Consider the following 25,858-nt stretch of genomic DNA (forward strand, 5'->3'; position numbering starts at 1 on the left):
TTTAAAAAAAAAAACCACAACAAAACCTAAAACCAAAACAAATTCCTGTGACACCAGAGGCCTGGCATGAGACTTCTGGCATCCCAAGAGGTATGAGGAATGGTGAGGACTGGCAAGTACTTCTTGCCTGATGGACCTGAGAATTGGGAACCAGCATGGGTGTGATTCTGGGCTTTTGGAGAGCCCTGGCTTTGCATTTGCTTCCTCTTTCAGTGGGTTTACCTTTTCCCTTGCCAAGCTCAGCCATGGGCTAAGCAGACACTAGTTCTGCTCCTGCCTTTGGATCTACTCATCCCTGAGTTCTCTGGATCTGGTTCCACCTCCCCCTTGTCCTCCCCTGCTCAGAGAGGGACACCTGCAGACACATTTCTATTGGCGTTGTGGGGGAGCGAATCTCCTCGTATTGCCTGGATCGTGCGTCCCTCTTGCTCTTATGTCCAAGGTGCTCCCTTGAGATGGAGCCATCTCTCCCTCTCCTCCTAAAAGCTGTCACTGCTGTAGCGTGCTTGGGGTGGCAGCATGAAAGACTGACTCCTGCACTGGAAAGCTGTGTTTTGGGGCTGGCGGGGAAGACCTGAGATGGGCATCCCTCTAGAGAGCTCCTGGGAGCTCAAGAAGTGGATTTTGGCTCTCCTTGTGCCAAGCCTGGGTCCTGAGGAGAGGACACTGCATCAGTTCCTCACCTGCAGTGTAGTGGCAGAGACCTTCCCTGCCAGCACGCTCATTAGGGTGTTTTAATTATTGAGACACTCATTCTAATTGTGTCCCCTGGTTCCTGTTCTGCTGAGATTACATCTGCTTCTCATTTTCTGCACGCTGGCTCTCCTCCAAGCCACTCTGCTGCGCATATGGAGTGTGCACAAGGGAAACTCGCCCAATAGACCAGGGAGTGGGATGCTCATTGCCCTCCTCCGCCTGCTGCTCACCACCCGGGGAGGAGAGCTGGAAACACCAGGGAGGACCCCACTGTAGCCCTGGGCATGGCTTGGTGACAACTCCTGTGTCCCTGTGATGGCCTTGCCGACCAACCTCATGCTTGTGCGTGCAGCTGTATGATCCCAGTAGAGATGCAGCCGCCCTTAAATGCAATGGTGCTGTGGTTCTAGGAGACCCTCAGGAGAGGTGCAGCTTCTTCTGGACAAGGAGATTTTGCAGGTGCTTTGTATAACCAGCCCTAGAAGAAAACTAGGGTGGTTTCTTTTCCTCTGTGACCATCTACATTTTCACTTCCACTGCTACAGTATTGTCAGATAAATGGTCAGCATCTGTTTTATGCTCCCGAGTGCCTTAGTTTTGCTGAAAAGGGTTTGGTGTGCAGACTGCTCTCAGACATTGAAGGTGGATAATGGGGAAACAGCTCAGTGTAGGAACATCCAAACCTGCTGTCTGCTATGGGTGGTTTAGATGGGTCTATTGGGTTGATTCAGGGTCTTCTGGATAGCAGCCGTCATCTGCATTTCTGAGGCATTTGAGGCCTTGGGAGGTACCTAGAGAGACCCAGCAGTGTCCAGACAAGCAGCTGTATGTAACCACCACTGCTGCACCAGAAAATCTTTTTTGGTGAGCAGATCAGGGTTCCTGTGCGCAGGTCAGGATGTCCTCAGGATGAAGAGGAGTGCTGCCTGATTCCAGCTGAAATATTTCCCTGCCGGCCTGGGACAGTGTGCTTGAGCTACTCTTGGCCTTTCTATTTAACAGCACTTCACCCTCTCTGCTCCTTATTCTCTAGTGGGTTTTTTTAGACAGCAGTCATTACCTCACTGCTGTGTTTTCACTAGGCTGAGCTCTTCTGGTCTCCTATCATAGAACTTCACATCCCATTGATGACCTGCACAGCTTTTCCTGCCTCCAACCTGTTTGAGACCATGTTTTGGACCTGCACACGCTCTTCTAGATGAGGACTCATACAGCCTTACCCATATTGCTTCTCTCATCTCATTATCCTGGTCCTTCAGACCCCCACTTCTTTATGGCTTAGGCTCTTTGTTGACCCTATGATCTTTCCAGTGATGTCCAAGTCTTCCACGATCTCAGTGATGCCTCTCAAACTGCCATCTTCCTTTTTTTTTCAGCACATTTCTTACTTGGTTGTGTCTGGCCAATAACAGAACTTAAATGCAGCTAGTCTTCAGAAATGGGCTGTGAGGAACTCTATTAGAAACATCTCTGCACACTCCCTTTTCAGCAACCCCCCTCACATCTTCCTCTCTGGCTGACAGCTCATCCTATTTCGTTCACCATCACCCCAGTCTGACTACAGATTTCTCACCATGCCAAGCGCTTTGCTGAAATCCTGGTAGATGACATTAATTGGAATTTCTTTCTATAAACAGTGATCTTATTGAAAATAACTGTCAGCTTGCCTGGCATGGGCATACTCTTAGTGCTGCAGCATTTTCTCTTATTTCACATGTATGTCTTTGTTTTGTTCCCAGCTTACTTTAGAAACCTTGAGTGCCATTGAGTGCTGGACTCTATGGAGTCTGTAGTTGCTTGTGTATCTATTGTTCATACTCCAGTCCAGGAACTGTATTTCCTCTTCTCCAGAAAGAGAAGGAGAGTAATCAATAGCCTGTAATCACATATCCTGGCTCAACATAGTCATTAGCAATCCCAACTAAAGGCTCCTGACTCTAAGCACTAGTTTTCCAAGGGAGACACGGCATAGACTAGCTAGTCCTGCTGATTAAAATGTGTTAGATCTCAGACTGATGCTCAGCTTAACCAAGCTGTTCCCACTGGCCTAATGCCTGTCTCTCTTTCTGAATTGGCATCCTTCTTCTGTCCCCCTGGCTGCAGCTCAGGTTCCCAGAGCAGTTAAGGTGAATGCACGAGCCCTTCGCTCTGAAACCCAGCAAAGCCAGGACATCTGTGCCTGCCGTGACCCAGCTGGTCCACCTGTCAGTAAGGTTTGCCTCTCTGGTGATTTCTAGGTAATCTGAACTAAAATAAGACACCAGCTTCACTTCCTTTTGTTGAACAGCTTTTCTCTGAAGTCCAAACTCTGCAGTGTTTCTGGGAAAAGGAACCATAGCCCACAGAGCCATAGCTCTCTGTGGTTTTTGGAGTCCACAGGACATCACAAGCAGATATTGGGTGGGTGTGTTGGAACCTGAGTTTTGCCACGGGTGATCCAGAGGAACCCCACAGGAGTTGGGAGAACTGAGTAATGCTGGGGAATACTGGGGCTGTTTCTTAGCTCCTTGAGCATGTTGCTCTATAGATCAAAGCCCTTTTGCACGATGATACTTTGATAGACACATTCTGCTGGCACCAGCCCTCACTGTAATGATGTCTGCACCTCGGGGAGGTGCAGGCAGGTGCACTCCCTCCAGTATCTTTATATTAGGCACCCTCCTGCTCCTGGAATAGATTCCCAGACAAAACTGGGTTATGATGCAATTAAGACTGAGAATATGAATCAGTGATTTAAGGGGGAAAAAAAAAAATCTAGTGAGGGAGGTGGCAGCGATCCCACGCCGAGCTCTGCTCACTGTTAAGGCAGAGTAAACTGTATAGAGACAGTGGTTAGATCTGAGCACCTTAACTCTGCCCGGGAGCTGTGCCAGGCTATAGCCAGGCAATGAAGACCACCGGGCTATAGCGGAGTGATGAGAAAAGCTGTGCCATAACCTTGCGGTTAATGTCAATGCAGTTAAGGTACATTGCGGGTACCATGGCAACCGGCACTGGCCACGGGCTTGCTCTCGGAGTCGGGATGCTGTGGGAGCCGGCAGGCTTAGAGGTGGATAAGCTGGGAGAGCAATTGCAGCGGTGAAGCGTCAGGAGGGTGCAACGCGCACCGTGCGTGGATTGATCCCTGCCAGAGGTGGTTTTGTCTCCCCACTGCTGTGGCTGCGCATCTCATTTGGGCATGGCTGTTAAGTGTTTGAGGATAAATAGTTCAGAGCAGTGGACTAGATAAGCTCTAAATTGATAAATAAGATGATGGAAGACATGAGGCAGCATGGGCAGGTCAGAAACCAAGAGCAAGCGGCTTGTAGCATGGAGAATGCCCACATGCTCCCCACTGGCAATAGACTGGCAATTTCCCCCATGACATTAGGAGAGGTCATGAGGTCTTCAGGGTGGTGGAAGTGTCTCTTCTGTGCCTGAAGGAAGGTGCTGAGGTCTCCGGTTGTATCAGGATACAGACAGAAGAAGACAGAGGAGCACAACTGCCAAAGCTGAGCAATTAGCATCAAGAGCTTGCAGTGCTCACGCTCTTCCAGATTGCCAGTGTATCCCCGAGGAGCCAGCTTGGCAGTCAGAGTCCCTATCTACAGAAGCAGTGACTGTGCGTCTTGGTTTCACCACCGAGTTTAATGAGGCTGAGTGCACCCATCCAGCGCTGGAGGTCCCAGTTGCCTGGGGCTGGGTGACCCCTTGCTCGCCCTTGGCCTGAGACTTCTTGTTCCCAGTAAGGACACAGCAAACAAAAGCTTAGTTAGCATCTGCAAAGGTTGTTCCATCTCCTGGGGAATTTGCTAATGAGATGGTGAAGGGCTGTTCCTTTTCAGAGCAGATGTTCACTGGGAGCTTTATTCAGCCAAGGAATTGCTGAAGTTGTTTTACATAGCCCTGCTTAGGGACATGGAGGTTGAAGGCAGGAAGGTTCCCGTAAGCAGTTTACCCACTGTCCTCAGCCAACACAGGGTGGAAGTTAGCTGGTTTTGTACAAAAAATGGTGGAAGACCTGTTCCTTGTAATTTATGGGGTGTTTCCATGCTTATTTGTGGGTCCTTGCTGGAGATGACACCAGCTCCAACTCTGGGCTCAACACTTCCCCAGGTTCTCATCCCTGCTCCTCTGGGTTCAGTGGAGATGGATGCTGGAGCTGGCAGTTTTGGTGAGATGTTGCCACAGTTTGTGGCACAAAGCCTAGTTAGAAGCACAAGCTTCCTCACCATGGGCCTCAGAGGTGTTGCTGTGAAGGAAAGATTCCTTAAATTGTGCATGGGGAGGTGTCTTGCAAAAGCTGGCAAACTATCTTGAAGGGTTGGAGATGGCTGTTGTCCAATGCACCAGCAGTTCAGTTCAGTGAAGTCTTGGAGAGTTGTTGCCCTGGCCTTGGAGCTGGGCTTGCGAGTCAGAGAGTTGAGGAGAGTGAAATACATTTATGTAGTCTTGGATGAAAGACCCCTGGGGAGCTCTGTAGCTGCATTATCTTGATGCGGTCAAAGCTGTAGGCATGAAGAACATAAGTAAGTGATGTGCAAGACATCAAGATAACATTTGCTTATTCCCAGCTTGAAGTTACACTGAGCTGTTTTTTTTTTCTGTCTAAGCCCTTCCATCTGCCCTTTCCTCCTTTCATTCCCCAATAACAGACTCTAGAGGCATCTCAGTTCCTTCACGTCAGAGCCAGAATCTGAATTAATAATGTGCTAAGAAAATAAAGATAGTTCAACAGACTTTAAATCAAGGAGAACAGCATGTTAAAGAGTTTGAACAAATCACATTACTTTGTGTGCAGTTTTAAGGCTGGCAGAAATAAATCTCCTAGCAATTTATTGATGGTGACAAATTCTTTCAGAAAGAGCCTGCTCAGGGAATGCTTCTCTTTATCACTAGACTCTCTGTGTGAATTATCTAGGACCAGATTAATGTGTCCCAATGAAGGCGTCAACACAATTTGTGTCCCAGAGCCTTCATGTCACCTGGGCTGACACACCATTTGAACATATCTGTTGAAAACCATGTTGCTTTTTGGATGCTTCTCCCTTGTGTGGACCCAGGTTTGGCAGAACCGTTTCCAGAGCTGGGCAGATGGGTCTCCCCAACTGGAGAAGGACGGGTCAAGGCCACAGCCTGTCTTAGCCTCGACAAGAAATCTACTTGTGTAGACCCGTGGCAAGAAAAGAGGAACCAGAAAGCTGCAGGGTTTATGGCTCAGTTGCTGCCAACGCACATCTGACAGAGCCAGTCACCAGGGCTGTCCTCATACGGCTGGTGGGACCAAGTGCCTGGACCTTGGTTGATGTTGCTGTGCCCATGTCCTCCAGTGCTCTTTGTCCCTCTGCACAGCCAAGACTCAAGGAAGGACTGAGGGGCAGGAGACACCCAGGTAATACTCCAATGAGCCATTGGGCACGGGGCTGGCTGGGGAGCAGCCTTGCACTCACCCTTTTTCATTTACCCGCAGAGCTATTGGAAAACCACTCTAGCTCAACTAGAAAATGGCTGGTTTCAACTGAAAGCTGTAGGAATTTGTTTCGAAGGTTGATTGTCTGCAGCCGTGGGCGCATTCCCCCTGTGTTGGTCTTGCTTCAGCTCCTAGTTCACCCTGTTCGTGGGCTGTCTGAAGAGATCTCGAGAGTCTTCTCTTTGGGACTCTACCTCTGGATTTCTTCCTTACGTTTGTCTGCGTTGCCTGGCCCCTGAAAACTCGAATTGTTGCTGGAGGATCTCCTTCCCCTTCTCAGCCTCCTCTGGACTCTTCCCAGCTTCTACCCAGTGCTCACATCCCAGCCCAAGACAGAGTCCCCAAGCAGGGACGCTTGCCCATCCCATGAGGCCACCCCTGCACCTCTGTGAGGAGTGCGGGGAGACGTGGGGACAGTTTGGGACAGCTCTCTGTGCTGCTCTAACTGGTGCTGAGCATTTGATCCGGTGGCTGAGCAGAAACGGGGAGGTAAATCCCATCTGCCTGAATGAGTTGGGCTGCAAGGCATGAACTGTTCTGCAGCTTGAAGATGCTTGTTAGTGCGGTGGTGGAGAGCATGGTTGCGACAACGAGGGACAGGGAGACCCCGGGGTGCCCAGGCTCCTGCATGTCTGGACGGCAGACCTGCAGCATGGCTGGGCAGTGAGCTGAGGGACCCCAGCAGAGACCTCTGGGGAGCAAAATTCCGTCTTCATTTCCTTCAGAGCCTGGCCACGGGGGTCACAAGCTGGGCACTGTGTGCCTGCCCAGATACCGCTATTTACTCAGCAGCTACACTCCAGCTTAACGGGGAGGAAAGAAGAGAAGTTAATTTATTACTGCAAATGACTTTGAAGTAATTAATTGATCTTGTCAAAGGCAAGGGATAATTCCACGGCTGTATAATCCCAGCAGAAAGATACTTCTTGTCCCCTGACAAGGCAGCTTTGATAGAGCTATTTCACTAACACATGCTGAAGTCAGGAAGGGGACATTTTATTTAATGATTCACACTAATTAGAGTGAAGCAGGCATGCTCCCTCTCTGCCCCACAGCACAGCAGTAGCTGGGTGTTTCACATCAGCCCTGTCGTGCCAGCCCCATTGCCCGTCCTGCCCGCGGGCACACGGAGGGTCTCAGCTTGTGCCACATGGGTAGGAAAAGTCCCTGGTGACCAGCAGGTCTGGGCATCTGTGTATGGACCTGGTTGGGACAAAACGGAGCTGGAAATGAGAAGGTTCCTGGCTATCCGATGATGGGAAGGAGACTGAAAGCAGCGTCCCACCTCATGAGGAGCAGAGCTGCTATTTCAAGAACTTTAGCAGATGCATTGCGCAATGTGGCGCATGCAACAGGGCTCCAGTGGCTCTGTCTTCCTCAGCAGTTGTGTGCGCTACATTTGGGGTAAGAAGACCAGGTCTTCCCTCATTTTCCTGTCTCTTCTAGAGCCAGGGTTGCCTAGTGGCTTCTGTTGTAAAATCATATATTGATTGCTTGTCACTGTGCTCAGCTCTACCTGTTTCCGAGACCTTGCTGTGGATCTACCACAGGGTACTTTTTTTTTTGGAAGGAAAATTTTGGCTTCAATGAAATTGGCAGAAACTTATGTTTCCTTCTTGTTGCAACTAAAACCTCTGTCTTTTAGAATAGAATCTGAAACAAAACATAGTCATGATTACCTCTTCATTGGCTCATGTTTGTCCATGGGTAGAAAATGTCAGTTCATACACCTGGCAAGATGAGACTTAAACCAGCAACAAATTCCTCCAAACCCCCGGCCTGTCCTCACCCTCTGGCCTGGGAGGGTGATTCTTCAGCAATCCTGGAGCTCGAGTCCACCATAGCAATTGCAAAGGGGTTTCATAGCCTTGTAGTCCAAACAAGGTTGGATGGAGCATGAAAAACAGCAGGGCCAAACACCGAAAAAGGAAAATAAGCAGAGACATTGAACAGCTGCCCAGGCATAGGAAGAAATAGTGAGTGATTTTTGTTATTAATTGCTGTATCATAATGCTGTTACAGAAGGGGACCTAATCAAAGTGTCTGAGGCAACCTTCTGTCTGGCAAATCCCAGATTTCAAGTGGCTTGACCTTGCAACATCAATAACATTCCTTAGCTGTGGATTCAGGGCACTTGATCCAGCAGCTGCCAATCACCTGGCCAACCCCTTGGCATTGCTGCTTGGTGAGGAGAACCGAGTCGCTTCTGGACACATTCTGGGGGTGCAGGAAGAGCTTCTTTGGCTTTTGTTATGCTGAGTCCAAGGGATCTTTTTCCCAAAGGAGGGTCTGCTTCAAAAGACAGCAAACAGTTGCTTGAAGCAAATTTTGGAGCTGGTGACAGTTCCAAATTTGCATGCCAGCCTTGGGTCAGCCTCATGAGCCTTTGTGTTCTTTCTCTTGGTTACTGGCAGTGGAGCAGTTTAACTTCAAGAGAATTAGATGGACCAAGCTGGACAAACTTAGATGATCAAGTAGGAGATCTTGATAGTCCATCATCAACAGTCTGCTGGCCAATGCCAGCCATCAAAGCCACAGCAACTGGTGACACATCCATCTTGGATTTTCTTAAGACTATGACTCTTAGGCAGAAGTTGTGACAGCAGCAGCCTCTGGGAGCAAAGAGGAATGACCTTTGAGATGCTCCTGTCTTACCTGATGCAAACAGACAGGGAAGGTGCAGGCTTGGGCCCTGGGGGCAGCTATCTCTGCATTGCACTGCACTTGCCTGTTCACCCTCCAAGACATCGATGCCTAGGAACCGTATCCCCGTGCCCTTTCCCTGGCTAGACTTGGTCCTCTCCAGGGCTGACGGTGACTATGGCAGTCCTTGGCTGCAGAGGACTCAGAGATGATGCTGTCATGAACTCTACAGATGTTGGAGGATCTGAAGGACCATGGTTCCTTTCCATGATGGTTAAGGGAAGCTCTTGGTACCTGCTGGGGGCAGGAGGCTGTGGAGGAAGAGGTCACAACATTCGCAGGTATCAAAGAACAGGTCAACTATAAAGCATTATTCATGTTATCCATAGTAGCTTTGCAAAGCTGAACTTGGCTCACAGGAAAGAGTAATGAGATGCAATTCCCTGCTTGATCAGCTGCTGTTATGGAGGATTCAGCTGCTCCCAAGTGCTCCGGATGATCCCGGGAAAGGACACTCTCTCCCCTCATTGTCACCCAAGCATGTTGAGAAATGTGTCCTCAGCCCTCGGAAGGAAGGTTCGGGTCAGCGCTCAGGACTTTCCAGCAAAGGGGATGGGAGCGTGCCACTAGCCCTGCCAATCTCAGGGGATTAAGAAAAGGAGTCGGTACATCTGACCTGGCTCCATCCTCACTGCCTTGCTCCTTGGCAGTCTGCAGCATCCCAGCACATTGCTTTCAGACCAGGGAGAGGAGAGAAGTTTTCGTGAGTTGTCCAGCCCTTCTGAAGCAGCAGCAGCACTTGCTGCAATCTAGTCTCACAACAAGTCAGAAGTTAATTTTCATTAATTGCCATTGGCAGTTAAATTAAAATCTTTAATCGGTGAAACCTGCATGAATAATGAATGGTTTTCACTGAGCCATAGGCAACTATTTTTGCCTCCAACTGAAGCATCCAAGTGTGCGCTTGCAGTCACTGTCCTCAAAGACACAAACAGTCATTCCATGCCACAGGGTTTTACCCAGTGCAACGACTGCAGTATTTTACAATATTACTTCGTCAGCACTAAAAAAAAGCGCTTAGATCCCTTTCTGAGATTTATTGCATTTCATAGGTGAATAGATTTTTGATTAGAGAAACACTCTGTTTTTTTCTTTCAAAAGTGTTTGGCCGAGTGGTGAGATAATGCAAAGGCTGACCCTCATTTAATTACCAAGTCCTTTAAGTCCAGGAGGAACAAACTCGTTTGCTGTCTCCACAGTGCAATTAGTTTAGCATATGCTAAAGCCTGGACCACCCCTCCTGGTGGCTTTGCTGGGGCAGTGACTGTGCAGGCTGTGGTGCAGTGTTAAATCCCTGCTCTGAAGTGCAGTCAGGATCGATATTTCTGAATGCCAGAGTCTTCCATGTGCCTCAGGGAACTTGTGTCCTGAGTTTCCCTGAGGCTCATCCGGCTTTTTTTTATTGTAAGAGGGAAAATCTTCAGCAGAAGGATATCCTCCAGCTCTGAAACCCCTCCAAGAAGTGAGGGCAGAGTAGGAAGCTCCCCACATAGAGATTCCCCCAGGCATGTATTTTTTAAGAGAGACTTAAAGGCGGGGGGGGAGAATTTAAAGGCAAAAACATTAGAACAGTTGGAGTTAGGCTTCCAGTGTAGACACAGCTCCTCTTTATCTGCTCATGGACAGAGGAAGAGGGTACAGTGCTGGGAAGGGCGAGGATCCGTGCAGAAGAGCAAATAAAACTAGGGGAAAAGAGGACTCTGTGCTCTCAAAGCCTGGGACGTGTCCTCGTGTGCGCAGGCTGGTCGGGGGCGTGGGCTCAGCCGTGCTGGGGGCTGCGGGAGACGCGCAGATAGCGTGCAGGGACTGCCCAGGGGAAGCTCTGCGTCGCTCAGAGCTTGATGGGCCACGGTCCACGTGTGGACTCTGAATGCTCCGGTGTTGCTCTTCTCTTTGTGGGGCTTTTTTCACCGCCTCTGGCACCAGGCGGAGGAGCACCCAGGCAGCAGTTCCCAGGATGACGTTTTTCTTAGGCTAGGTGTAGACCCGGTGGCATTGCCCACTCTTGGTTTCCCAGGCTCTAACATTTGGTTGCAGCAATGCAGCCCTTTCTGGTGTGCAGGGGAGAGCACACACTGCGTCAGCTTTCCACTGCAGTTCACAATGCAGTGTGCCTATCGCACTGGTCCCACATCCAGGTTAAGATGTTTCATTATTTTGTTTCATTATGTTTTTTAATGATAATTTTTAAAAAATGTTTCCCACCTGTCTGGAGTATAGATGGCCAGCTCAAGCAGCGATACAACAGAAATCTTTACCTCCATGAACTCGGCTTACACATATACCCATCCAACTGCCTGCAAGTGTCCTGGGAGACATAGGATAGACGTCCTGCATATGCTACAGGTCTTGCTCTGTGTCCTGTAGGGCTGGTGTCCTGTGTATACTGGACCTGGGATCCTGTGTATACTATGGCTTGACTATAAAGGAATGTATGGGTGATTTGCCCAGTATCATTGGTCCTGGGGTATCCACGCATGTAATCAGTAAAGCCATTTTGTGGCTATCCTGCTGCCTGTTCCTTGAAGGGGAGAGATCTGCTCTCCCCACACAGACCCCAGAGCTGGGGGGTCCCCACACAAGGTCTATTGCCTCGGTCTGGTGGGCTCTTTGCCTGCAGTGCTGGAAACTTCTGGGCCAGAGGAGACCTGCTTGGTCTCTGCCAGATGCCACCAGGAAGAACAGCAGAAGTTGCTGCCGCTACTGCAGCAAGGAGTGACCCCCATGCCTGGTGTGGTTTTGTGCTCGTCTGGCCAGACTCCAGAGCAAACCAGGTTGTAATAGTGAGGGTCTTCGCTGCACCCAGGCTCTGCTGCTGCTCACAGATACTCTATTCCCTGTGCTTTTGGGAAGGTGTGGGCTGGGACTGCTGCAAACCTGCGTGCTCAGCACTATTCCTGCTCCTCTTGGCTCTTGCTCGTTGCGAAGAGACCAGTCAGTCAGTGTCACAGATGCAGCCTGCTCTGCTGGAGACAATCCCAGCAAGGGAAATCCTGTCCTACCCATAACATGCCTGGGCTCATGGAGAGCCCTCAGCTGAAGTAATTGTGTTTGCACAAACAACCCTCCTCAGTTTAAAGGAGATAAAATCAGCAGGAGCTCATTGAGATGCAGTCACAGTCTCCACCATGGAGAAGAGCTGCTGTCACCGTCTGACACAGGAGCTGCAGGACAAAGGGTGTCCTGGGGCATGGGGTGCTCCCTTCTGGGCTGGTGCAGGGTGTTGGCTGCCGCCTGGGTCTCCACAGCAGCTCTGTGCATTGCACCCAGCTAGCTTCTGAGGGAGGGGAAAGGCTGGGAGAGGTGATGAGGACCCCTCGCCACCCGTCGGGCTCAGAAACTGTTAGCAAAAGCTGGAGCAGATTTCTGCACAGCAAGGATGCAAACTGCCAGGGCACCCGCAGAGGGGTTGGTTTGCGCTCCCATGTCTTCACAGCCCAACAGCCTGGAGCAAAGGGTGACCAGGAAAGACACAGTCACTTGGAGAGGGATGGGGCCACAGGCAAGCCCCCAGAAATTTGGGTCTGAAAAACAAGCAACAGCTGGAAACAATGCAAACTTGTGCCATCGTCTCAGGGACCAGCTGCTACCGTGAGTTTGGACACTGTGCTGGTGTGTGACCAGCTCAGAGGTCTCACCCTAGCTGGGAGCTGTGATGTTCAGGACGTGGCAAGGTTACTTGGCAAATCACGTTGCCTGAGACACATGAAAATCATGGCTGTGGGGCCAAAGGAAGGGTTAGATGGGGCTTGACTGGGCTGGACTAGATTGTATTGAGCTAGACTGGGCTGGAATGGAGTGGGCTATACTGGGCTGAGTTGGGGTGGACTGCATGGAGGATGCTCTGCCAGTGGGTGCCCATTAGCAGGGGGGCTCCGAGGATCCTCGACACGAGCAGGTCCTGTGGCTTGCAGGGGACACAGCTCCACAAACGGTGCAACCGCAGAGCACAAAAGGTTCCCGTGACTCTTCCATGAGTGGGTGTGAAGGCGGCCTTTAGGAACTGTTCATTCACACACTCCCAGTCCTGCCAGAGGACAGATGACTAGCAAAGCAATATTAATTTTGCAGGGAGGCCACTAATGTGGCCTGTCTCCCCTTTGCCCCAGGCGGTGAGCATTCCCTGCACTGATTAAGTGTGAGAACGCTCTCTGTAGGCACCTTTCAGCAAAACCATTTCAATTAGCAGCTAAGACGGATAGTGCAGGAAATTGGGTGGTTATTTCCAGATATTTACAATGAATCACCTCATTGTAGGAAGGGAGCATGCTGCACTGTGCTGAAGGGGCTGGGGATCACAATTATGCTCCTCTGGTACCATTACACATAGAGGAGTTTTTGCTTTTATGGTTTGGTGATTAATTTTTGCATGATGAATTTTTGCACCGGGGAAATTGCTGAAATTGTAAGGAGGAAGCAACATGGGGAGGGATTGCATCAGCTCCCAGCAGCTACATGTAACCTTGGCATCTAATCCACATTTCTAGGTGCCTCCAACAGCCAGTTGGAGTCTTTTCTCTCCCCTCCTGGTCACCTGGATGAGGAGGGATGGATCTATGTTTCTCCACAGCAGGTAGCAGTGGGTGTCCCCCTGATTTCCCTTGCAAGAAGTCTCTTCCTACCACTACCTGCCTCAATCCCCTTGGGGCTCCTGTACACCAGGACCTGAAAGCTTCTCTTTTGTCAGGATTTGCATGTGCAAATGATCTACTGCTCAGCAGGTGCCATGAGCAGGTCCACACCGTGGATAGACGGGGATCTTGGATGTCTTGGAGGGGCAGTGATGCAGGCACGTTGCCCTGGGGATTAGAGGGGCTTTTTGAGGGGGAACACAGGGATCCAGGAAGGCAAGCTCAGCCCCCAGCCCTGCACTCTCCCACGGTCTCGCTTTCCCAGGCAGGCAGCTCACGAAACTTCTCTCATCTCCAATTGCTGTGCTCCACCTTTTATTATAATTGATTCTGCATCGCCATAGGAACCCGCTCCAGCGTGAGTGAAGAGCAGCTGCCTTCCCTGCGCGCTCTCCAGGAGAGAGGCGGCTGCTTCTTCCCTCGAGATGGCAAGGGATGGAGCCGGGAGTCCATGCCAGCCAGGTACCGTCCGTGCCCCATCCCCTCTTGAGTGCTCATGCTATGGGGAGCAGAGCTGGGGAGGGTCGTTCCCTCTGCGCTTGGCTGCCAGGGACCAGCCCACCCCTCATGGTGGTGGGCTCAGGAGATGGGGCTGACTCTGTTTGTCCGCTGCTGGGGTCCAGTATATCTTCTGATGGCAGTTGTCAAGGCTGGATGGAGAGGGCAGGAGTAGGATGGGTGGGAGCAACCTTTCCTGGGGGTTTATCTTCTTCCCTGGTGGCTTGGTTTGGCAGCGGTGAGATTTCCACGAGTGCTGGGATGACCACAGAGAGGAGGCATCCGAAGGGCGTGCTGCTGAGCCCTGCATTTGGGTGGGCTTCCCGTGTCCCCCCTAGGGCGATCAGGGATCACAGAGCCTGGGCTGTGGGGGCAAGCACCTCTGCTTAGCTGGGGCTGGGCTAAACCTCCCCCCTTGGCTGAAGGGTTGCCCCCTTCACTTGTAAAAAAAGTGGCTGGGACATCCCTCACACTCAGTGTCTCACGCTCCTGGCCTGATCTGCTCAGTTGTCCCCTCCGTGTCCATGGTCTGCTCATCTTCCCCTAACTGCTGGCCATGGCTGCAGTCCTGCCCAGCAGAGCTGCCGTGCGGGGAGAGCCCTTCCATGGTGGTGGCATGGGTTTGGAAAAGTGGTGATGGAGAAGGTGGACTTCTGATTAGCTGTAGGCTGGTTTAGCAGAAGACTGGCCAAGCTCATACATCAGGGTTTGGGGTACAGATGGGCTGGGCTGGGCTGGAGTCCCAGCTTGTCCTGCCATTCCTTGTGGTGGAAGGTGCTTGAAGAGAGATGCTGCAAGCAGGCTTTAGAGCAGGAGGGGACATCTCTCTACATCAGACCAACTGGGAGATCATGCTGAGACTTGGGATCTTCCTTGGGCATGGGTCCTGGCAGCTGGTCCAGACCCATGGCAGGATGTCTCCTGGGCCCCATACGTCCTTGCCCAGCCACACGCTGAGCCCTCACCGGGCCGGGTGATGGAGAAGGGCTGAGAGGGTTCATGAAGGAGACCCCCAAGACCCTGCTGTAGGTACCAAGCATTAACAGACAGGGTGCCCAGATGTGGGCTGTGGTATCTTGGTAGAGACTGGCACTGCCTGTCCCTGGGCAGCTGCCTGGTGTTTGCCTGGACGGCCAGGGTGAGATGCACCCTGAAGGTGGTTCAGACACAGCCAGGCTGAAGGCAGAGGAGTGGTCTTAGCATCCCTCCTGGGGCACAGAATTGTCTGTACAACATATGGACCCACCTCGGTGGGGACAGGAGGGTCTCTCCCTGCCAGGGACGTTCAGTGGAGGGTGCTGGGGTTAAGGCTCGGGTGCCTCCCTGGCAGCAATAAGAGGGAAGGTGGGAAGGTGAGGTTGGACACACTGCTCTCCCAGCAGACTGGATTCTTGAACTGAGAGACAACTTTTTTCCTGCTGGGCCTGGCTGTCTGCTGAGAAAGAATGGAGGAGATGGCCCCCTTGTGAGCCCTGCACCAGCAGTCAGTGGCAAAGACAGGAGCAGGTTTCCAGGGACAAAGCAGCAATTTGGCTTTGGGATGCGTAGGAAGGGAAGACAGAAATCCATCTGGATGGTCCCAGCCCTGTTTGCTCACAGGTCCAGGGCGCATCCCATAAAGCAGCTGGAGAACACAGCCCTGTGTTCTCAGCATCTGCCAGCCGGGAGGTTCACAACGTGCATTAATATGGTGCAGAAATACCTCTGAGGACACAGCGCAGCTCTTCACTCCGGGGCCCTGCATCCCGTTGGAAGTTCATCTTCCCCTGGCAGAGCCTCTGGTTGTGCTTACGCTGGCAACCATGCAGTAACCCGGTGGGATTCATTTGTTTGACCCAGCAGCAACATTGACTTAAAAAGGCAACGTAAACCCTGCAAAGAATTCAGCTGCTTCATGAGCTCCGTGTAACGGTGCCAAGCACAAGGCTGCACTTCCCAGAAAGGCGTCCAGCTGCCTCCATCCTAGCAGGGGCGAGCGGACCCGCCTCGGACAGACGGACCCTTTGCTTTGGCAGCGCAGAAGCGGAACGACGACAGAGGGAGGACCACAGCCCTGCCGCACTTGCAAGTAAAGCCTTTTCCCATCTCTAAGGAGCTTAGATCCTAGAAATCCTCCTGCTCAGGCAGAAACTTGTTTGCTTGCAATCCTTGCGAGGGCGTTTGCTTTCCTATCTCTCTGGCGATCGCGTTTGCTGTCTGGTTGCAACAGGCGGTTGTGCACCCTGTGCAGCGACGCAATGAATATTAGCCAAGGGGAGCACACGGAGCCAGCTCCTGTGAGACCCTGGGCTCCCACAGAGCAGCAGATGAGCTCTCAGCCCTTTGCCGGAGCTCTGTATTAGTGTTTATGCTACACTACTCCCCTGCCCTGCTCATTTTGGCCACAAAACCATCTTTGTTCGACATTCCCAGGACCCTGAATGCATCTGTCTTTTGAATTTTTCTCCTAGGTGTCTCAGATTTGTATGGGGAGCAACAGTAGAGTTGTGCTTTTCAAAGCAGGGTTATTTTAGCACTGTCCTAATGAATTTGCTCCAGTTCTTATTCTGTGTGCAGTCATTTTATTCTGGTCTCTAAGAAAGCTTCTTTTGAATTTAAGCATTTTAGCCCCTCCTAGCCCTCCTCCATCAAAACTGGCTCCATTTTCTCCTTTTAAGACATCAGTGTCATTTCTCATTGTTATATAATTGTAAATGTCTATTTTTGGTTATAAAAGTACTAAGGTGGGTATATTTAAAAGTGTGTAAACTGAGTAATTCCCTAGTTGTTGGACTGCATCCACGACACCATGCAATTAAATCCCGCTCCACTGTGGCTCATGTCACCTTCCAGTTTCATTCTTTGAGCAGATCAAGCCTTTCTGGTGCAATTTGGCTTTATTGTGCAAATCGTGTTGATCTTTTTTAATTCCTGCTGATAAAAGGCACACCTTTCAGTGCCAGGTGTTGCAAAGCTGACTTACTTAACCTCCCAGCACCCTGAGACAAATTTACCTATGACTTGCAAAGCTGCCTTATCACTTGGACCCCAGATCAGAGCTGGGTTCCCCGCTCATCGTCCCTTGCGCCCCAGCTGCACAGCGCATGGACTGTGCACTAACGCAGAGCAAAGCACGGCTTTGCCAAGGCTACCGGCTTTATCTTTTATTTGATCGTGGGAGTAAACTGCTTGAAGGAGGAACAGATTTTTTTTGAGCAAGGTTACTCCACTGTAAATTGGACGTAAGCAATACTCAAAATGTTAGTATCCAGAAATTGCTTTCCAGCTGGCACAGAAGACTTTCTCAGTTGCTTTATCTAACTAGGCTCTGATTCTGCTTTGGACACTTCTTAGAATCATAGAATTGTTTGGGTTGGAGGGGAACTTTCAAGGTCACCTAGTCCACCCCCCCTGCCATGAGCAGGGACATCTTCAACTAGAGCAGGTTGCTCAGAGCCCCGTCCAACCTGACCTTGAATGTTTCCAGGGATGGGGCACCAACCACCTCTCTCTGGGCAATCTGTGCCTGTGTTTCACCACTCTCATCGTAAAATATTTCTTTCTTATATCTAGTCTGAATCTCCCCTCTTTTAGTTTAAAGCCGTTACCCCATCTCCATCTTTCTTAAAAGCCTCCTCTAAATATTGAAACTCTCCCCGCAGCCTTCTCTTCTCCAGGCTCTTGTGCTTTCCCATCCACGACCTATCTCTAGGTCTTGACTCCTGGTCAAAATCCTGCAAGGACTTAAAGGGTGGAATAAGCTGGCACTAGCAGGAGTGTCTGGGTGTAGTCCAGAGAGCAGGCTGAGTCATGCCAGTGCTGTGCAGCCCCATCCCTGCTGAGAGCCCATAACCTCCCTTCCCTGCCCACTCAGATTCTCGGTTTGGAGGTGTCTGCAGTGGGAAGGGTGAGCCCTCCATACCAGATGGCATCCTGCATCGGTAAACACTGCTCCATACTTCTTTTTAAATAAATATCTCATTAGATATTTGCCATTCCCAAATTAACATTTAATTCGTGTTTCATACCCAGAAAAATCTCACCACAGCGTTGCTGAATTGTTGACAGTGATCCTCTTCCTTTGTGAGTTCTGTCCCTATTAAGCAATTTCCTTGCTCATGTATTCTTTTTAGTTACTAAGGGAACATGAATCTTAATAAAATTCAATCAAATGTTCCTTAAATAACAGCTGCCTTCGTTTAACTGTCTTATCAGCATTTTTTTGCTCTGCTCAAAATTCCTGGGAAATTAAGATCTGATTCTTCACACAATAATGAAAAAGCAACACATCCCAAATGTGAGGGAAATCCTTTATCCTGAATACTATAGGATATAATACTAGGGATACTATTTAGCAGAAAAATCTTGTCTTTTGCCTGACTGTGCCTGTTCCTCCCTGCACTTTTGATGTGAGTCTGTTGGGCACCTCCAGATACACTGTTTGCACTTGGTCCCTTATATTGCAGCAGGGCCTTTCCTGAGCATCTCTGGCACCGAGAACCATGAAGAGGGATTTTTTTCTTAACCCAGATGTGTCCGTGGGAAGCATGAATCTCCCCTGAGCACAGAGATGTTTAGCAGAGAGACAGCGGTGCTCCAGCAATGCTATGCTTTCAAAGCCCAGGAGCTTCCTGAGGGTTCCCAGGGCACTGCAAGGAGATGGAGACTGTAGAGAGCTGTGCCTGTTCCCAAAAACCTCCGTGGAGCGGAGCAGGATGCTCTGTCCCTCCACGGATGGGTATTCCTCCCCTAGATAGGGCACATGAAGCCATCACCCGCTGGCTGGGGACAGGAGATCCAAGTGCTCCCTGCCTAGGTGGAAGTTTCTCCAGCTCTGTTCCCTCATCCCCATCCTCCTGCCCTCCTGATGCGGTACCTGTGCCGTGGGAACCTTATTTGACTTATCCCTGCATACCCTACTTCCCATGCTCGGTTGGGGTTATATGGGAGGGGAGGGATAAACCCCAGCATGATGGAAGTTTGACAATCTGAGGGGCTTCTGGATGGAGTCACGCTAGGGGTGGCCAACTTAACGTGCCGTGGGATTTAGGTACAGTTCCCCTTTGGGGAACTGCTCTGGGTACTTCCCTGCAATAGGGTACTTATGGCAAACCAGGACAAAAAGTCCCCTGCTCAGCCCCAAAGGACACCTGGAGCCCCAGCAAGTAATTGGGAAGCTGGTGGTAGTGGAATTGTCAAGACAGCTGGTTTGGGGTGGTCGGTGTTTGGCGGTTCAGAGATACCCTGGCCAAATATTGATGCAGGGATGCCAGCTCAGGGCTCGCCACCCCCATGGACAGGGGTTTTATGGTGGTGCTTTGTCCCAGTGGACAGCAGGGCTGGGTTGCCCAGTGCTGTACAGAGACCTATCAAGAACACCCCATGTCTGGTCTAGACACGAGAGACGTGTCTGGGAAGGGAGAGTACCAAATAACCAGGGTGAAAAACCAGAGAGCAGCTGTGCTCACCTTGTTGCTGCTCTTGCCCTTTATTTTGCTGCTGTTATATGTGATTATTTTTAAAGCTTGCAAGCACTGTTTCTCATAGTGTCCCAGGAACTACAGATAAAGGAAAGCGAGCAGGTCCTCAGCGTGAGACCCACGCTGAACCTGCTCTGGTCTGTATCTGGGTGCCTTGGCCTTGGGGCTGGGCTCTGCCTTTTACTTTCCCGCTGATATTGCTCCCAGACAGACAGTATTGCTGCCTGGGAGAGGGCAGGGGAATGCTTTGGCTGTTTCCTGATATCTCCCAGTGGGGCTTTTTTTTTTTTTTTCTGGGGTCTCCACAGCACTGAGAGCACTCAGGCTTCAGGATGCTGCAAGGGGAGGTTGGTGTGGACGTTGCCCTAGGTAAACTCCATTCAGAGCTGGTCTGACAAGAGACTGAGAACCTCAGAGGTGCCCTGTGGTGTTTTGCTATGACCCCCTAGTGACTGTGGTTCTTTTAACCTCTTTTGCTACCTTTGTCCTTCTGCTTTGCATCCCTAGCCCAAGAAAGCTGGACCCTGGAGACCTTTCCTCAGTGACGTGGCTGTTTGGACACAGCCTTCTCCTCCTTCTGCTGCAATAGCAATGCTAGTGTCCCCATGCAGCTGCAGTGAGGTAGGTGCGCTCCTTCTCCATTGGGACTCTGCTCCTTCTAGACCTGGTGCAAAACCAAAGGCAGTCCTTGTGCCAAGGGAAATACAGCAGCTGGACACGTGTCCCTCAGTAGAAGTGGGCAAACTCTAAGCTCGTGTCCATCTTGGGAGAACTTCAGGACCACCCCAGATAAAGCCCTGAGCAGCCCACTCTGGCTCCACAGCTGAGGTCCTTTTCAGTGTGAATTCTCCTACGATTCAGGGCACCTGGTCCAAAAGGGCCCTGCAGCACTAGCCTTGGCAGGTGGGCACCCTCTCCAGCCGATTGCTGGGGATTTATAACCGGAGAGGCAAGCTCTGCACTGGTGCTCTGGGTTGCCCACCCATCTCATGCCTTTGTGCCCCTCGCAAGTGGCTTCTTGAGCTTACTAGAAAACCAGGGGTCCGCTTGCGAGCTTCCCTGCCCCTGGTTATTTAGTAGAGTCGGTGTAGCCTGTGACCCGTTCCTCCTCCCTCACCATCTCTGCTTTCCCCTCCAGGAGCTCTCAGCTTGGGCAGGAGTGAATCCCGAGCTCGGCGTAGCATCGCCGGTGGCTATGGAGTAACCTGTGCTCCAGGTGCATCGGCACAGCGAGAGGCTGAAGCTGGCTGCCCGGGCACCGGGGCAGCCGAATGCGCCCTGCCCACACGCTCCTTTGTCTCTACCATGAATGATGCATCGACGATGGATTATGAACTGCTCTCCCCCTCCTTGGTCGAGCACCCAGCCGGCACTGCGGGTATGGATGCCGAGCAGAAAACCGTCTTTGCCTTTGTCATCTTCCTCCTGGTCTTCTTGGTGATGCTGATGGTGCGCTGCTTTCGCATCCTGCTGGACCCCTACAGCCGCATGCCCGCCTCCTCCTGGACTGACCACAAGGAGGGGTTGGAGAGGGGCCAGTTTGACTACGCCTTGGTGTAGAGGGCAGGGATGGGGCGAGCCTGGGTGCTCTGTGTGCCTCCCACCCCAGCTGGCCCCGGCCCCGGCCCCCCCTTCCTCTGTGGTGTTGCCCTGGGCCAGCAGGGATGCTCTGGGCAGGGAGGTGAGGTCGAGCTCTTGTCCGGGGTGGGTTTTCTAGGGGTTTCTCTCTTTTCTAAGCACTTTTCAGTTCTCTTCGCAGTCTGCGGGACTCTTGGAGAGATGCGTTGGAGGGGCGATGTGACTCCGCGGGGGTCCCCGCTGCCCACCGTGCCCCCGGGCAGCGTCGCGTGCCGCAGTGAGGGGCAGGAGGCGATGGGGCAGGGCACGGCGGGACCTGCCCTCGGCCACGGCCCACGGGGCTCCTGGTCTGGGTGGCTCTGCCTGGTGCCAGGCCAGAGCTTTGTCCCCCACCTCCTCCTGCCCCCCACGTCGCCTTCGTCTGTGTCCTCTGGGGAGTGCTGACCGTGGTCCAGTGCGTGTGTGTGTGTGCGTGTCCCTTGTAGCTGAGCTGTGTCCGTCAGGGGGTTTATAGGCACCAGACCCAAGTGCTGGCTTTGTTCCTCTCTGTGTGGCAGCCCCAAGTGCCCCCCCCCCCACAAGTGAGGGGGAGATGGAGACACCCCCACCCCTCCATGCGTAGCCCCCTTTTGGCATCCAGCCCTGCAGCCTGCTCTTCGCTTTACATCGTAGTGACCCGTCCCTGCCCGACTGGTGAAAATGGTCTGAGCGAGGTGCAACCACGCAGCTACCCGCAGACCTGCCTGGGCGGCCCTGCTGGGATCCCAGGAGGAGGGATCAAAGGTCCCACACGACATTTGGGAGCTGCTCCTCAGCCAGCCCAAGCCTGGCAGCCTCCTACCGGTATCCCATTCTGGCCAGTCCCTGCTCCAGCAGGATCTGGGTGGCCTCCCCATGTCCGGGGGGTTGCTGGGGGTGGCCAGCCCTTCCCTGGCCATCCTGCATCTGGGTATCAGAGGGGCTGTATAAGTAGTCGAGGGGAAAACAAGGCTGTCCTTCTGCCCCTCTGTGGGAACCATGCCTGTTGAGTAGGGGGTGCTGCAGCTAGCCACCGGGCTAGCAAAAGCCACGGTGGGTCATGGCTGCAGGCCACTAAGAAGCTTTGTTCTAAGGGATTTGAGCCCATGGGGGAGAACCTCTTCCCCCACCATGGAAATAAAGCTGCACTGTGCTAACCCCACACAGCTCTTCCTCTGCTCTTTGATGCGTCCCAGCAGGCACTGGGAGGACTACTGGCTGCTCCTCAAGCAGTGCTGGGCTGCCCCATCTCTCTCTGTCTGAGCCAAGACCCCACATCTCCCAGCACAAGCTGGAGCAGCTCCAGAGGGGATGGGTGCCAGGTGGGACAGGAGCATCCCCATGATGCTGTGGGTGCCCCGTATGTGGGCATGTGCTCTGTCAGGGTCACGCAGAAGGTGGTCTTTGGCCACAGCATGGCACCTGGGCCAGTGTTGCTGGGCTGGGACGGTCACAGCCCGGCCACGTCTGCTGCAGGACCTGTGGGCTGTGCCTGGCTGCATCTTCTACATCAGTCCGGGTCTGCATGAGGAGTGCAGGCACAGCAGGCTGGTAGGTTGTGCTGCATCCAGAGGGACCTTCTGGATGTGCGGGTACAGACCACCCCCAGAGAGTCCCTGGGGTCCCATGGGCACTGACGTGGAGGAAGATGCAAGGAGTCACTGCTGGGTGCTGCAGAGAAGTGACTGGCGGGACGTGGGTACCCAGACCCAGCGCACCCTGCTTCTGCATCTCCTCTGGCACCACTCTCCCCCACTGTCGGACCCAAATCTTAACACCACTCACCTATTGCCAAGCCCAGGAATCTGTTTGAGGGACAGTTTCCCGATTCCTCAATGGGAACATGTTTTCCTTTGCCCAGGTTTCATGGCGTGATTGTCTCCCCCCACCCAGGGGTGCCCCTGCTCTCCCACCACCCAGCAAGGTGGTGGGCTCCCTCCCGGTCCCAGGGATGCTGCGGCCCTGCCTGCCCTCTTGTGGCATATGGCTCTGCCTCCGGAATGGGAGGCTGAGAAGAATTTGCTAAAAATGAGAATGTCAGCCTGGAACTAGGGTTTGAGCTGAACTCAACCAGCTGGACCCTGACTTCTGGATGCATGGCATGATCTCTGGCCAAGCGCGTGTATCATCGCACACCCTGCACATAACATTCACCGCACAGTCTAGACAAGCCCTGCGTTGCACGACCTCTGCTCGGCACAACCACCGCTCAGCAAAACCACCAGCAAGCAGCAAGAGCGGTGCTGCTCCTCAAAGGGGGATGAGCCAGGAGCAAAGGGTGACTACAGCACCAGGCAGGATCGGTGGTAGCAGTCGGGTTTGCTTCTGCTCTCCTGCATCCCGTCTCCTCTTTGCCAGCCCTTCTCATGCCCCCTCATCCCTGTCCTGGCCCCTGTAACCTCTCGTCAGCCCAGCAGCAATGTTGGGGTGCAGACACCCCTCTGCCAGGCTCAGTGATCTGGTGGCCAGGCTCAGACCTCTGGCATCACTCTCCTTCCACTCCCCTTGCTGGGAGAGAGCAAGGGCTCAGGAGAGACTTTGCTGATGTGTCCATCCCTCCTCCCTCATCAGCCTTCTGCTCTGAGGCTTTGCGAAGGACCTCAAATCCCCACAGGTGCTGAGACATGCAGGGGTGGGAGAGCTGGATGAGGCCGTAAGAGTGAAACTGTGTCCCTGAGGAATACAGAGACAAAACCAGCCTGGGCTCCCTCCGTGTTGGAGCTAGGATGGGTCCTGCCACGTTCCCAGGCTGCCTCCGAGGTGGCATCCCCGCCGCCCCTCGACCCCGGCAGATGGGCACGGTGCTGCCACTGCTGCGCCTAGACGAGGAGGAAGACACAGAACCACTTAACCCAAAATAATTTTTATTGTTGCTGTTGCTTCTGATACAAAAAGGAATTCCACAAAGAGCCACCTCTCTGTGCGGGACAAGGGGGCACAGGTTTTGGGTTTCAACGCTTCCCAAAAAAACAACCAGCAAGAAATGTCAATACAAAAAAAAAAAAAAACCAAAAAAACACCGCACCAGAGAGGAATGAAGGAAACCTTGAGCTTTTTCATTTGAGACTTTTGGCTCAACACACGCACACAAACCCATCTCTGCTAATTTATTATTATTAATAGTTTTTTTTTTAAAAAAAAAGCACCTGTTGGAAAAACAAAACAAACCAAAACAAAATAATAAAAAAAACCCCAAACATCAGGCCACCCATCCTGTCACAAGCTCTGGGACTCTTGCAAAATCCAGAGTCTGGAGCTGCATTATGCAAAAGAGTTTTCAAGTTTGACATTAGCCCAAATACAGTATACATACACTTCCCCCACCCCATGCGGTGGCAGCGTACCAGGAAAAAAACAACCCCCCTCCCCAAGTACCAAAAAAAAAAAGCTACAGGAATATGCACTCCTCACAACAACGAGCAATCATAACTTTGGTGGTTATACATAAATATGAAAGGGTGGATGGATACAGTGCACTAACGCTGACGATTCAATACCAGCACCAGCTTCTGAAAGCTGAAAGCACCTTAGATTTGTTGATAAGGTAGTCTTGTGTGTCACCAGAGTGAATTAGCACCTTTTTTTCCCGTGATGATGCACAGGGTTGATGCAGAACTGAAAACAGATTCATGCAAAACTAGGAAATGGCATTGCAGAGACCAGCTGTGTGAAGAACACTCTTGAGGGAGGAAGAAAAGCCCACCTGGACAGAACGGTCTGGGCAGGCTACTCGAGGCAGCAGGGAGACCTCAGTTCACTTAATTAATATTTTCCAGACTCTTTTTAGTGCATTTCGTTCGTCTGCATTAACCAGAGACTGTCCATCTCGGTTGTCACCTTGGCCTGACCAAGATGTATGCGACAACCAGAGGGGAGTGACTTGCAGCCCCCATTTTCAGAAGTGCTCCTGACTGGGGGGGATCTGCCCATAAGCCCCAGAGTCACACAGATGGGGTGGCTCGGAGTCATGGACTGTTTGCGAAATGAAGCTCTGGCTGTCCCTGCCTCTTTCTTCCTGCCAGGCTGCAGAGACACCCCCCACCCCCCAATCCCCATCTTGCTCCCGCTGGTGGGAAACTTTTCACAGGATTTTCAAACACTCACATTGGTGGGGGCCAGGAAATCTGCCCCTGCAGCATGCCACATACGTCCTGCCAAGCCCTCCGTCCCCTCTGGCATGGGAAGCATCCAGATGCTCTTTACCAGACTCATGACATTTTTCCTGCCAGTTTAGTTTGTCCAACCACATTCAACAATGCAATTATTTGCCTTTCCCCGGAGCTCCTCCTCATTTATAGAAGGACATCTTATCCCCTGGACTTGCTGGAGCTCTGGAAAAGCCCTTCCAGCTCCAATCTTTGGAGGGCATGCATGTGTTCAGCATACCGCAGTGTGAAAACCCTAGGTTCCCTACAGGAGCCCGTGGTCCCATGGCCTGGCTGCTTCGTGATGTGAGGTTAGCAACCTGAACTGCCCCTTCACTCAGAGGTGACCTTTTCTGTTTGACAGAGGAGCCCAAAAGGACCAGAGGACGTGGAGAGGACAGAGAAAGACAGAGCACAGCCAGTGTAGGTATGGGATGGTTTCTGCAGCACCATCATGACAATGCAGAAGCAAAGGAGGAACGAGAGCTGTTGGGAAATGCACTAATACTACACCGTGCCATAGCTCCTTCCAAAGCTGCCCCCAGCCCCCCCCAACATTTCCTGGGCTGTGGGGTGGTCTATGCCCTGTGACCATGAAGGACAGGCAGCTTCCCCATGGAACTGCCCTTGCCAGCTCGGACTAACAGTATATCTTGGTTAAAGGAGACAGGCAAGAGCTGA

The 25,858-nt window shown here is 52.0% G+C and overlaps 1 protein-coding gene across 1 annotated transcript; it reads left to right on the top strand.

Annotated features, from left to right (window-relative positions):
• The first annotated feature begins 20,741 nt into the window (after positions 1-20,741).
• On the top strand, positions 20,742-20,996 carry CTXN1 (cortexin 1). Its single transcript, XM_010562268.1, has one exon. It carries the CDS (start codon positions 20,742-20,744, stop codon positions 20,994-20,996), a length of 255 nt encoding a protein of 84 aa, XP_010560570.1.
• The last annotated feature ends 4,862 nt before the right edge of the window (positions 20,997-25,858 follow it).

Source organism: Haliaeetus leucocephalus, unplaced genomic scaffold, assembly GCF_000737465.1.
Source record: "Haliaeetus leucocephalus isolate CR32 unplaced genomic scaffold, Haliaeetus_leucocephalus-4.0 Scaffold157, whole genome shotgun sequence".
Classification (NCBI taxonomy): domain Eukaryota; kingdom Metazoa; phylum Chordata; class Aves; order Accipitriformes; family Accipitridae; genus Haliaeetus; species Haliaeetus leucocephalus.

Coding starts and splice junctions, on each gene's coding strand:
- CTXN1 (XM_010562268.1), top strand. CDS start 20,742: ATGAATGATGCATCGACGATGGATTATGAACTGCTCTCCCCCTCCTTG.